At 31.9% G+C, this 13374-nt stretch overlaps 1 protein-coding gene and 1 long non-coding RNA gene across 2 annotated transcripts; one reads left to right on the top strand and one right to left on the bottom strand.

The window, feature by feature from the left end:
* The first annotated feature begins 5273 nt into the window (after positions 1-5273).
* On the top strand, positions 5274-8129 carry LOC107409409 (receptor-like protein 6). Its single transcript, XM_048481053.2, has one exon. The coding sequence runs from the start codon at positions 5274-5276 to the stop codon at positions 8127-8129; it is 2856 nt and encodes a 951-aa protein (XP_048337010.2).
* A 2852-nt stretch (positions 8130-10981) lies between these two features.
* Positions 10982-12882, bottom strand: LOC107427892 (uncharacterized). Its single transcript, XR_001582321.4, has 3 exons — positions 12482-12882; positions 11680-11816; positions 10982-11394 (listed from the first exon to the last, which is right to left on the bottom strand). It is a non-coding gene; the product is annotated as an uncharacterized LOC107427892 (long non-coding RNA).
* Positions 12883-13374: the final 492 nt, after the last annotated feature.

The following is a 13374-nucleotide window of genomic DNA, read 5'->3' as shown; positions in this document are numbered from 1 at the left end:
CAATTTCTTTTTTTTTTTTTTTTCCAAATTTGAAAGGGGGCAGAAGAAAGAAAAACGGGACTGACATAAAAACAGGGCAAACAACAATATAGAAGTAACGGCCAGAGCAAATAATATCATCAAATTAGCTGACTAATATATATGTATCATGATATCATTTTATCAACATCAAAATAAGTACCCAATTAAAAATGTTGAAGTGATAAAATGTCATCTAGGACAACAGTCTGATCAATTACCAAAAAACAAAAAAGATTATGGACTTTTAAACAAATTATCTCCAGCAGTCTTCCACTTCATTTCTACGGCCTCTCTCGAACACTCTTTCTTCAAGTTTGATTTACCAAAACTCCTATTATTTTCTCAATATATCTCCCTCTATATGTATATATATATATATATATATTTTTTTTTTTTATATATATATATCTCCAATTTACCTTCAAGCTGTATGATCTTTTAGTCTAGCTTCTTCAAAATTTCATTTTCGTATCTACTTGCTCGAAGATCTAAATAAGCTCGAACAGCTTCTATCAATGGGACAAATACAAACTCGATTTTGAAAGACTCCGTCTCTTACATCGCCTAAGTAAGTAAACCAATCTTAGGAACATTTTTAGTGACATCTACCATTCTAGTTCTACATATGCCATTAGTGGCTAGATATATAACATAAAAGGAAATGCTCTTCATATCTTGTGTTTTGTTCTAACATACCACTAATGTCTCCAAACCTATTAAGCAAGTCTCTAAAAATAGGAGCCAATGTCCAAGGAATCATATAACCTCCCACATTGACAATTTTCAATGCTAAATCACTACTTCACGAACAAAAAAAAAAAAAAAAAAAAAAGCTTAATCGCTAGATTTTAGTTGCAACACTTCCCATGAATACGAACTAAGAAGGTTAAATTAAGGTCTTGGAAATCCTTATCGGTATAGTGCTGAAACTCTTCATTGCTATCACATAAGGTCTTGATGTTCAAATTCCTACATTATATCTTCAAATTCTTCATTTTGCTGATCTTGGAATGATGTATCCCAATTGCAATGTAAATCTAATTTTTTGGGGTCATTTTCGGTAATTTATTCACTCTATCCTTCAAGGTAAAGAATTCTTTGCTCTCCACAGCTTCTTTTTCCTCTGTTTTTCAAAGTTTAGCATTACATATTTTTATTCCACTTCTAAGGCCAGTTTCCATTTGCAAGAGTATACGTATTTTCTTTTTCTCAGCCCTGTAAAGTGTATTGCTATACTAAAATTAAATGTCACAATCTGTATAGCATGAATTCAATACAGAAAACTAAGAGAGAAAGACAATTAAATATATTAGGAAAAAATAATCTTATTTTCAAGATGCAAGCACATGCTCGGAAATTAAGCAATGTACATGAGCTACAGATTTTCACTCTGCACAATAATGAACACAAATTCTGTATTCTCTTTCAGTTTCACAGAGATAGCAATAAAGTTCTTCTGAATCATCTTCGATGATTTGAATCAACAAGAGCTAAGGGATGAACATGACATTTATTTTTAATTGTGCATGGCGATGGACCACATAACTCGTGGATATTAGTATTACGATCCATATAACGAAATACAAAAGGTTCGGTATAACTGAGTTCATTGGAAGAAACTGAATATTACTTACGATAAGTATCATAAGTATTGCACTCAATTAATCTTGAATATGCAATTTCCATGGAACAAAGAAGGTGGCTATGACCATGAAACTACATATTTGGAGTCAACAAATAGCATTCTATGCCAATATGGAAAATGAGATGTCGAACCATTAAGTTTTTCTATTTTTAATGTTACAGTTTGTTTAAGTATGTAATAAAATAAGTCTATGAAACTAACTTTGAAAAAAATAAAAAAATAAATAAAAAATTATATATTTCCGTTGGCCGGACTTGGGTGAGAGCCGAATATCCTAACCTTCTAGACTACAACGGATGGTTGATTTTAATATTTTATTTGTTTGTTTCAATACAACTTACTTCTGGCACACCAAACTACGTACGTACGTGCCACACGGTTTTATAATTTGGAATATCATCAATTTCCAGATTGATCATTTCCACTGCGTTTGCTGACGCCATGCTTACTAGATCCACCAATCTGACCAGTCCAATAAACAAACTTAGCCGAATAATGCCAACTAAGCTTATTTTCATATGCCCTTGACAACAGGTCACAGCTCCGGGCAATTTATAAATAAAATAAATAAAGGCCCAAAAATCCTAAGCTTTAGAGAATAATGGTAATTTATCATCTGCATCTTAAGGTCCAAAATGGTTAGATATGATCGACAGTGAGCTACTCTCACAAATTAATTAGGTGTAGTAATCAAGCTATTTTGGAGTCTTTTATGATATTTCTTTCCCTAATTGGAGTCTTTTGTGACATCGAGCTTGTGGCCCAAAAAAAAAAAAGAAAGTTATATCAACGATGCTAACAGAAGAGTTGAGAGAGATGAAAGCTAGGCAACGGATAAGGATTCAACAATGTTGACTGTTGAAGTCATAAACCAATTTGCAAGGCACAACAATTGCCATATAAAATACATATAATTAATTAGAAGCTAATTAAAAAGAAATATATGTGGTGTTTCTCTTCTCATCTCTGCCTCTGGACAAAGTTGACGACTTTGACTTCAAATTTTTAACAAATTAGTACAAAAGATGACATGCATGTATACAAAACGTTATGTTTGTTGTTGTTGTTTTTTTTTTTTTTTAATAATAATTTTTTATTTGCTTTTACTAACATTTACATCCGTTAGATAATATCTCACTTATCTCCATTCTTGCTTTAGTCTCTCCCACGTTCAATTTATTTACCTCTTGCCAACTATCATTCTCTACATGTAATTTATCCTTTTTTTTTTTTTTTTGGTTTCACTCTTTTTGTTTAGTTATACATATTTTGATTTATGTTGTATTTTAATATACGTTATTATAAAAGGTATTAATACATAATATATTTTCTCTATAAAAGATTTGTTATAAGTATAATATTATTTTTAGTTCTTTTAGTCACGAACTCAATTGAAGGTAAAGACCAAGATCTACTATCAAACAGTGACTACAGTGACTGAACGATAGATATTATAAATAGGATAGTTTTCCAAATTTGGACAATATTGAAAGTGGCCCCTCGATGTGGTAGCCTCTCTGTGTGATATGTAGGCAAATTTGTTCGTTTATTCATAAGTATATTTGTTCATTTATTCATTAAAAAAAAAAAAGCAAATTTGTTTGTTAGTTTGATTTTTCAAACAACAATTAACCGTACTCAAATCATTATTTAATAAGCTTGCTATCACCAGCCTCGCAATAAATATCTCCACAGGTGGCAAAATTTTCAAACCTCATAAAATATTAAAAAAATTAATAAAATGAAAATAATAGTCAAAGTTTCTGAATTTGATTCTTTTTTTTTATCTATTTGAACGGCTTTATATTAAAGCATACTCAAAAAAAAATTAAAAATAATTGTTTTTAATTTTTAAATTATATTAAAAATTAAAAATTAAAATTATATTTATTAATTATTTATTATTAAAATTTATTTTTTCTAAAACAATTTAGTATATTATTAAATATTTTTTATTTTTAAATTTTAATTTTTGATATGATCTAATAATTATTAAAAATAAATTTTATTTTAATAAAATAAAATAGATTTTATTTTATTAAAAAAATTGATATAAGTTTTATTTCTGGATATTTATTTTAATCATAAAGTATTATTTCTAATTGATAGTTAAAACATCAGTGCTATAAATTTTTTTTTGAGGAAAAAAAAAAAACACCATGTAACAAAATATCTGGAAAAAAAAAAAACCAAAAAAATCAAACATGCTATGGCTTAGTGATAAAAGGCACCAAAAATACACAAACAGGTTTAGGATTTGAACCCTGATCTGGGTGCAATCTCACCTCCCCCAATTATAATAAGTTGAAATTTGATCCAAAAAGGGGACAAATTTGCAAAGTAAGATATAAATAATAAACAAATTAACAATGCAAAATAAAATATTAAAAATTTTAATAAATTCTACGTTAAATGGATAAGAAACACAAAGGTTGAAAACATTAACATAAAGATTTGATACATAATTACACTTAAATTTTGTAAAAGTCAACATAATAAAATAATTTAAAGATAATATACGAGGGGCCAAATTTTTTTTAAATAAGATTAATTTTTTTTAAGAAAATATTATAAAGATAATACATAAACAACGAAAAAAATTAAAAAAGGATACTTGAGTTGCCGCGGCCCCAAAGCTATAACATGGTTCCCCAGTGTCCGTTGTCCATATTTCCATGTATCGGTACACTGCATACTGTGAATGCTGCATATGCTGGATGGATTTTTGTTTTTTTGTTTTTGTTTTCTTTTCTATTTTTGAAAAAAATGTGGAATAGTATGAATTATCCACGAAAAAAAAAGGCTGTATGAATTTGATGTCGCAGCTTTTTGTTTATAATTATATGGGCCTTTTATTATCTATTTAGTGGGCTTTATTATTTTTTGGATAAAAAATGTCCGAAGAGAGGGGAAAATCATAGTTGTAATTTTATTTTTTTGGTAAATAAAATTATAGTGTAATCGTAAAAGAACGTTTAGTAATTCCATATATGTTTTGATATTATTTTTGTATGTTGGTTAAATTATATAAATAATAACTAGAAAGATTGGTCAAAAGTTTTGGTACATAAATCATTCATCTTGCTTGAATATATGTATATCTTGTTACATTAAACGTTTGGTTATATATTGATTTTTGTGGATGTTGGATAAAATAGATTCGGGGATTATTTTGAATCCCTATATCTCGAAAAAAGAGAGAAAAAAAAAAGTATTTTGCAAGTTAGAGTTTTATGTGTGAGATTGAGCTTTGGGGCGTAGAAATAACATTAAATGATGACCACATAGAGATTGGTAAAAATACTAAAAATCTCGACTGTACAAATTACATATTCAGAAAAATTATATGCTCATATAGAATGATAAAAAAAGACAAATTAGACGATTTAGATTTCAAATATTTAAGAAAAATTAGCACACAAATTTTGGTAATTTCATGATATGTGTCGGTTTGTTTATGATGGTACATGGTTACTTTTTTCTACAATAATATTTCTCAATTAATTTCCACTCTACATCATGGCGAAAGTTATGGTGGAAACTGTGTCTATAAAAAGAGACCATTCTGATCACTTTCTTGCTCATCAAACGTTCTATGAATCACAACATGGAGTTGTTTTCTGTTCCATTTCCTTCCCCACTTTCCTTGCTTTATATCTTTCTCATCATCGTGACTAGCTCTTTTTGTTGTGTGCAACCACTTTGCCACAACGAAGAGAGCACTGCCTTGTTGCAATTCAAAGATAGCTTTATCTTTCATGAATATAATTGCAATAAGTACCCTGGGTTTCAACCCAAGATCACATCGTGGAAACCAAAAGGGGACGAAGATTGTTGCTCATGGGATGGTGTGAAGTGTGACGAGAAAAGTGGACATGTAATTGGCCTTGATCTCAGCGATAATTGCCTTTCCGGTTCTATCAACTCCACCAGCACTCTTTTCCAACTTTCTCAACTCCAAATGCTTAATCTTGCTTACAATGATTTCAATTACTCTCGAATCCCATCCGCGTTTGGTGATCTTTCAAGGTTAGAGTATCTCAACCTCTCTAATGCCTATTTTTATGGTCAAATCCCACTCGCAATTTCGCAACTCTCGAATTTGATTTCGCTTGATTTGTCTCTCAAAATCGATTTCTTTACTGAAAATAATTTATTGAAACTTGAAAAGCCAGGTTTAAGTAGCTTAGTTCGCAATTTAACTAAGCTAAAAGAACTTGATCTCGAAGCTGTTGACATCAACTCGGAAGTGCCTTCTTTTTTAGGAAATTTATCTTCTTTGACATATCTTTCTCTTGGATTTTGTGGGTTGTGTGGTCAATTCCCCAATGCTATTTTTTCCCTTCCAAATCTACAAGTTCTTAGGTTAGCAAGGAACCAACATCTTGGTGGGTACTTACCCGAATTTCACAGTGGTAGTCCTCTCAAGGAAATATCACTCTCTGAAACAAATTTCTCCGGTAACATACCTTCATCAATCGAAAAGCTCAAGTACTTGACTTATTTAGAAGTTGATAATTGTAGTTTTACGGGGTTGATTCCGGCTTCACTTGGTAAACTAACTAGGCTTACTGATTTGGTGCTTGCAGCAAACAAGTTTAGTGGTGAAATTCCTTCCTCACTTCAAAACTTGACCCACTTGAATAATTTAGTACTTGGTTGGAATCAACTAACTGGTCAACTTCCTCCTTGGCTAGCAAACCTAACCCAATTGACTTCCTTAGTTCTTGATCGTAATAATCTAACTGGCATCGTACCACCTTCGTTTTTTGGACTTAGAAATCTAAAACATCTTGGTCTTGGAGGAAATAAGTTGAGTGGCAGTGTGGATTTTGACATGTTTTTGGGAATGAAGAATCTGATCGGTCTTATACTTCAAGAGAACAATTTATCGGTGCTCACTAGAACCAAAACTCACAATGCAACCATTCCAAAGTTTGAAATTTTATTTTTAGGTTATTGTAACTTAAGAATGTTCCCTGATTTCTTAAGGTACCAAAATAACCTAATAACCTTGGGTCTTAGAGGAAACCAATTGTCTGGGCAAATACCCAAGTGGATGTGGAACATTAGCTTGGAAACTATACTGCTTATAGACATTTCCGATAACAATTTGATCGGCTTTGACCAATCTCAACTTATCATTCCTGGGGTTAGTCTTGGTATATTGGATCTTTCTTTTAACATGTTAAAAGGAAAACTGCCAATTCCTCCAACTTCCATCTTTGAGTATAGAATCTCAAATAACGAACTAAGTGGAGAAGTCTCACCCGCATTTTGCAATCTTACTTCCCTCAAATTTCTTCACTTGTCCGATAACAAACTGAGTGGTGTCCTTCCACAATGTTTGAGAAATGTCACCAACTCAATGTTCCTCTTGGATGCGAGCAACAACTCTTTTCATGGTAATATTCCATCTCTATGTGAAAGTGGAAGCGAATTGAGGATGATCGACCTAAGCCATAACCAATTTGAAGGGCGTTTACCACGATTACTGCCTGATTGTAGGATGCTCGAGGCTGTCAATCTCGGGGACAACAAATTTCATGATGTCTTCCCTTCATGGTATGGGACTCTTCCGGAGCTAAGAGTGCTGATATTAAGATCAAATAGGCTTTATGGAGTTATAAGAGAGCCGATTTTCAGTCATGAGTTTCCTAATTTGCGCATTGTTGATCTCTCTGAGAATAGTTTCGAGGGCACTTTGCCATCCGAATATTTCAAAATATGGAATTCCATGAAAGCTATTGATGCTACCAATTCATCATATATGAATGAAAACGCAACCTTACATGGAAAATCAATGTCATGGCGTGGTGAGTTTGTTTACTCGATCACATTAACAAACAAAGGTACGTTTTTGTCCTATGGAAAGATCCGAGACAATTTTGTTTTCATTGATTTGTCAACAAATAAATTCAAAGGTGAGATTCCGGAATGCATTGGGAACTTATCTGGGATTCATGTTCTCAACTTTTCCCACAACAATTTAAGTGGTAGCATCCCATCATCCTTGGGGAATTTAAAAGAGCTTGAGTCATTGGATTTGTCTCAAAACAAGTTCTCTGGAGAGATTCCTCAGCAACTTGCACAGCTTACATTTCTTTCACGTTTCAATGTCTCTCATAACTTTCTCAGAGGATCCATACCCATTGGAAAGCAGTTTGATACGTTTGAAAACAGCTCCTATGAGGGAAACTTGGAGTTATGTGGTACTCCATTGACAAAGAAGTGTAAGAATTTTGAGACCTTCCAACCACCAAATTCAATTTCTGACCAAGTGCAAGATTCAGGGAGTTCTTTTGAATTGGATTGGAAATTTGTTGCGATTGGTTATTGCACTGGAGCAGTGGTGGGAATGGTTATTGGCCACTATGTCATCAAAAAGAATCCCTACCTTTTTTTCAAAACTTTTGGCTTGAGGCAACATAATGGGAGGAGAAGGAGGCGGAGGAGGACATAAAGCTTGGCGTAGGCAACATGTTGCTAAATTTAAATTGTACCACTTTGGAGTGGGGATAATGTATGCTTCTTTTCTTTTCTCTTTTTTTTTTTTTTGTTTTATTTTTGTCATAAAATAGCTTGTCTTGGTGGATGTATCACGTTTTTCAAGTGATTAATAAAGTTTCATAGTAGTTAATTATTTGTATTATTACATATTAGTCAATATAGATGCACTATTTCATTAAAAAGTACAAGGATGTCGAACAAAATTTGTTTTCTTGGGAATTAAGCGCTTTCCACTAAAATTGAATCTAAAATTGAATCTTGGCTTATAAGAAAAGAGAACAACTCCCGTTGCTAACATGACTAACTTTTATGGGTTATGTGAATAAATTTTTACAACTTACTTTCATATATAAGAGCTTTTTTTTTTTCCAAAAAAGACCAAAAAAAAAAAAAAAGAAAACATGAATTGTTGAATTAGAAATCTTTTTTAAATATTTATTTATATTATTAAAAAAAATAATGCTACACATACCAAATTTATTAACTAAAATTTTGATAAACAATAATGTATTAGTATATAAATGGTTGATAAATTGTTGGTACTAGAGAAAAAACCAATTATATAATATTAATTTATTATTTACCAAAATTTGCGTTACCAAATTTGATGAATGCAGAATTACTTAAACAAAAAATTGAGGTAATTTAAGCATCTATGATGCAATTATATACAGCCGATGCAGCTTAAGACTCAACTGCCAGTGAATGGTCAAACTCAATATAAAGCGTTGACTAACGTTCTAATCAGGTCAACGGTTGCCTATTCATCACACAGTTCAATCCACCTAAGACGTACGTGTGTGGCCCCATGAAGAACTAAAACATCCAGACAGTTGGAGACACGTGACAAGAAAAACTAAGCGAACCTGCTGTAAGAAAACGAAGTTACTGACACGTGTCGGTATACTCAACTTGGCGACCTCCAGAATTCGGTTCCCAATTGGGGTTGCTTTTTGGAAGTAACAAGAATTGCTCGAAACGGTCAAAAAGCTTTTGTAGGAGAACTCGGCGAATGCTTATATGCAAGTGCGAACAAGTTCTTTCAAGGAGTGGGGATTTCGTTAATAGCTGCACAAGAAGGATGACAACTAGATGTACATTAGTCTCTTGCAACTCATCATAGGATAATTGAACTTGTTAAGCTTGTGAGCGAGCTCTTTTCAAAATCTTTAAATGTATAAGCTATTGGATGCTTTCTCCAATTTGTTTGGTTTCCTTGATCTCTTCCCCTTACTCAAATTAATATTGGTATCTCTTGGATTCTTTTGTTAGAATCAAAAAGGATAAGAGAAGAGAGCCACTGTGGATCCTCTTCAATCTAGATATAATGTTCATTAATACAACCTAAAGCCAAACTTAGGTAAGTCGTGTACCACGTTACCATTAATTCTGCAGGTAAACAAGAAATTAATAGCAACACTCAGAAGCTAGAAACTTGACATCGTCAAATAGTTGACCTTCAACAGCAAAAGCTCTTGCAAACCTCCTTCACACCATTTATAGCTGTCAAAGAGTCACTTACAACAATACAATCTTGAAATCAAGATCATGAGTAAAAGAAAGCGTACTCGAATCCAAAATAATTTTATTATTGAACCAAGGCTATGGTGAATACAAAAAAAGCTCATACTACAAATAAAAAGAAAGCCCCACTTGATTGCCATAATTTCAACAGGAAGTGGTAAAAGAGGTTGTGCGACTTTTTCTCTTAAGGGGTCAATATAAACGTAGTGTAATATATTTGTTGACATGCTCATTTCGGAATAGTAGATATTCAATTTTTAATTGTTTTTCATTTTTATTTTTTCTTCTTAAAATGCCAATGAATAAACATAGTCTAATCTATTTTTTAGCTGCTTATCTTGGAATAAAAGTGATTATTATCATGAAACATCATGTTTGTTAAAATTCTATTTGAGCACTTAATTTCTTTATTGCTCATCTTTTACAGTTTCCTTTCTTGAATCAATTTTGAGCACTTAATTTCTTTTTTGGTCATCTTTTACAGTTTCCTTTCTTGAATCAATTTTTTTCCCCTCTATAACTAGGCATACTGCTATAATAAAATATTAGAATTAAAATTCTAATATTTTGCCTTCTAAAACTTAGTATTTTGTCATGCTAAGGATAGATTCGGATTGGACAGGATCGAACAGGATAGAATAGTACAATCCTGTGTTTGGCATAGCTTTGGATTAAATAGTGGACTAGTTGTCCCATATTTAGTGCAGAATTAGACTGTATTGGACTATTTTTTATTTTTATTTTTTTTTTAAAAGTAAAAATTTTAAAAATTATATTTATATTTACAAAAAAAAAATATATATTTTATTTAATTAAAGTTGTAAATTTATATATTTATATTTACATACAAAATTTAATTTTTTTTTACACCCCAAATTATATTAATATATAATTTTAGAAATAAATTAAAATTAATTTATAACATAAGGTTTCATAAATAACAATTAACTAAAAATAAAAATAATTTAATTTCATATATAACTAGAATAATATATATTATATATTTATATTCACAGCCAATATCTTAGGTGGCTATGATTTTGAGACCAGCCAATATCTTAGTTGGTAACTATTCTTAATGTTTACATAATTTTGAGAATTTCAATTTTGAGAATTTCTTTCATATATATATATATATATATATGGAAAATGGTAGACGGTTTTATTCTTGAATGGCCACAACATCGTTGAAAATGGAACCCAGCTTTAAAATACATGTATTTAAAGTAACTCTATCAAAAAAGTAATCATAAAAGCCATTGTTTATGGACACCAAACTCAAAAATAAATAAATAAGATAACCATAACATACAACCTATACATTATATTGGTTACAAGTGGTTTTATTAAAATGCTAGGCAATCTACAAGATTACAATAAGCAAATCAATTAACGCCCATTTCATTATACAAGATGTGTAAAGATTGGTGATGCTGCAGAACTTGGCATAACAAGCAGACTAATAGTTTCTGAATAGCTCTTCATAAAAGCTGAGATATAGCATTTTACATGGACGAGCCAAACCAATTAAGCAGCAACCTCAACATCTTAAATATTGATTGTAGTTGTGAGATTTAAGAGACTGGAACTTTGCAGCAAATATTAAAAATATCACTTAGTGGGGCATGATCACCTGTACCTTCATCTTTCCATGCATACAGCAGTTGCTTGCCTTTGAATACAAACATACCACCCTGATTCACAATCAAGAAATTCATGGACACAGATTAATACAAAATCAACTTTAAGTGTATATGTATGGTCAGTAGTACCAAAATGAGTTTATATTCAATGGAGAAGTTCTGTATAAAAGTAAAAGAAAACACAAAAATAAACCTCAATAGCATTAAAATTGCTTGGTTTTTTCCCTTATAGATTTAGTGAAAAAATTTTGGGAAAATTTTCAAATATTACCCTGCTTTTGACTTCTCAAAAACCCAACTTAGGCGATTTAATTTTCCTTTAACTGAGAGACTCACACTGCCACAATGCCAATTCTGAATCATGAAGAAGAACCATCCTTAGTTTTCAATTAAGTCATGGCACAAGCACCCTGTTGTCTCCAATCACAAATGAGTTTTATTTACGTTTCACATCCACCCTTCTCCAATATATTCTGTTTGTAAGACAGAACATGCAACAAAAAATTTGTTAAAATTTGTTCCATCCTCATAAACTGAGATAGAACAAATTCCATTCATTCAGGAATTCAACTAAGATGCATCAGCATATACACGTCCATGAACACAGGAAGACTAGGGTACTTTATCCAAACAGACCAATGGAGTCAAGAAAATATAAATATAGTAATGAAGCTAATGACTAATGAAGGACAGAATGATCTACAGGTAGTAACCAATTTTGCAAGGGATCTTTTTTTTGGCCAAATCAAAATGCTATAAGATCTTCAAGCAGCCCATCAAACATACTCAAATAGCTACATTTAGTATACATACTTCAACATCAAAACGAACAAATTTCATATCAAAATGCATTCACACACACCAACACATACATACATATCTATATATAGAGACAGAGAGAGCATAGGAGGAGAAGCATAAAAACCTCAGAAGAAGAAGAAGAATGCCCAAACCGAAAGAAAATAAAAATTGCCCAAACTGTAAGAAAAAAAAAATTTCCAGATCGAGTAAAATCTGATTTCATTTCAAATAGAAGGAGAAGAAATGTCACGAAATGGAAGAAGAAAAAGAATAAGGTCAAGCAACGGCTGGAACAGATACAGAGATGCAGAGATGAAGGGTAGAGTAAGAACCATACTTTCTGGCCGAGTTTGTTTCTCGGAGAGATGCAGACGTCCGGTGAGGGAGATGATCGTTCACCTTATCCAGAGAGCTCCTTCGATTTTCCACCATGTTCCAACGATCTGCTTCGGCAAGAGAACACTTGCGAGAGAGAGTAGGGCTTCGTTTGAGTTTCATACAAAAGTGACCCAGGGGGGAGACGGGTCAGATGATTCCCAATCAATTGGGATTAAAATACTGTTTAGGATTAATTGTGCCGATCTCAAATTGCAAAACCAAACATCAGAAAGGAATATAATCCCGTCCAATTCTGGCCAGTCCAGCATACCAAACACACCCTGAATGTACTAATTAGTACGTTAGCAGTCTCATACCAAATGCTGACAGCTTATAAGTTAAATTACACATAGAGAAGTTCCAAAAAAAACCAAAAAAAAATTTTTGAAAGTTCCATATGTCCCAGTGTTGGTAATCTCTTTTCCTTTTTCCTTTTTCCTTTTTTCTTTTTCTTTTTTGGGCTCTGACAGGTGTTGGTAATCTCAACCCAACGACTTTTATGTATGTGTATCTCATGAAATAATGTAACAAGGAATTCATAATGTGATAATGGTAATAATTGGAGATTAATCACATGGATGATTCTAGTAAACCAAATATTGATATTGTTGTCATTCAAAGACTAAAGTTTCCTAGTTTACCCACCAAAAAAAAAAAAAAACTAACTGGAGTTTCCTTGTACTACAAGTAAAATTTGAAAAGTAGACATGTAAAGCGTTATATGTTAAACAACTATTTCCGCAATTGATCACTGCACTCTTTTTTTTGGGGACCCATCTCTTCAAGGGATTGAACTATTACAGGAATCATCTTTCTGAGGTTTATCGACTGTTCAATTGTCATTCTAAATCC

The sequence above is a fragment of the Ziziphus jujuba genome, chromosome 9 (genome assembly GCF_031755915.1).
Source record: "Ziziphus jujuba cultivar Dongzao chromosome 9, ASM3175591v1".
Taxonomy (NCBI): Eukaryota; Viridiplantae; Streptophyta; class Magnoliopsida; order Rosales; family Rhamnaceae; genus Ziziphus; species Ziziphus jujuba.
Note: the sequence above shows the minus strand (reverse complement) of the source record. Positions and strands in the feature narration are given on the sequence as shown.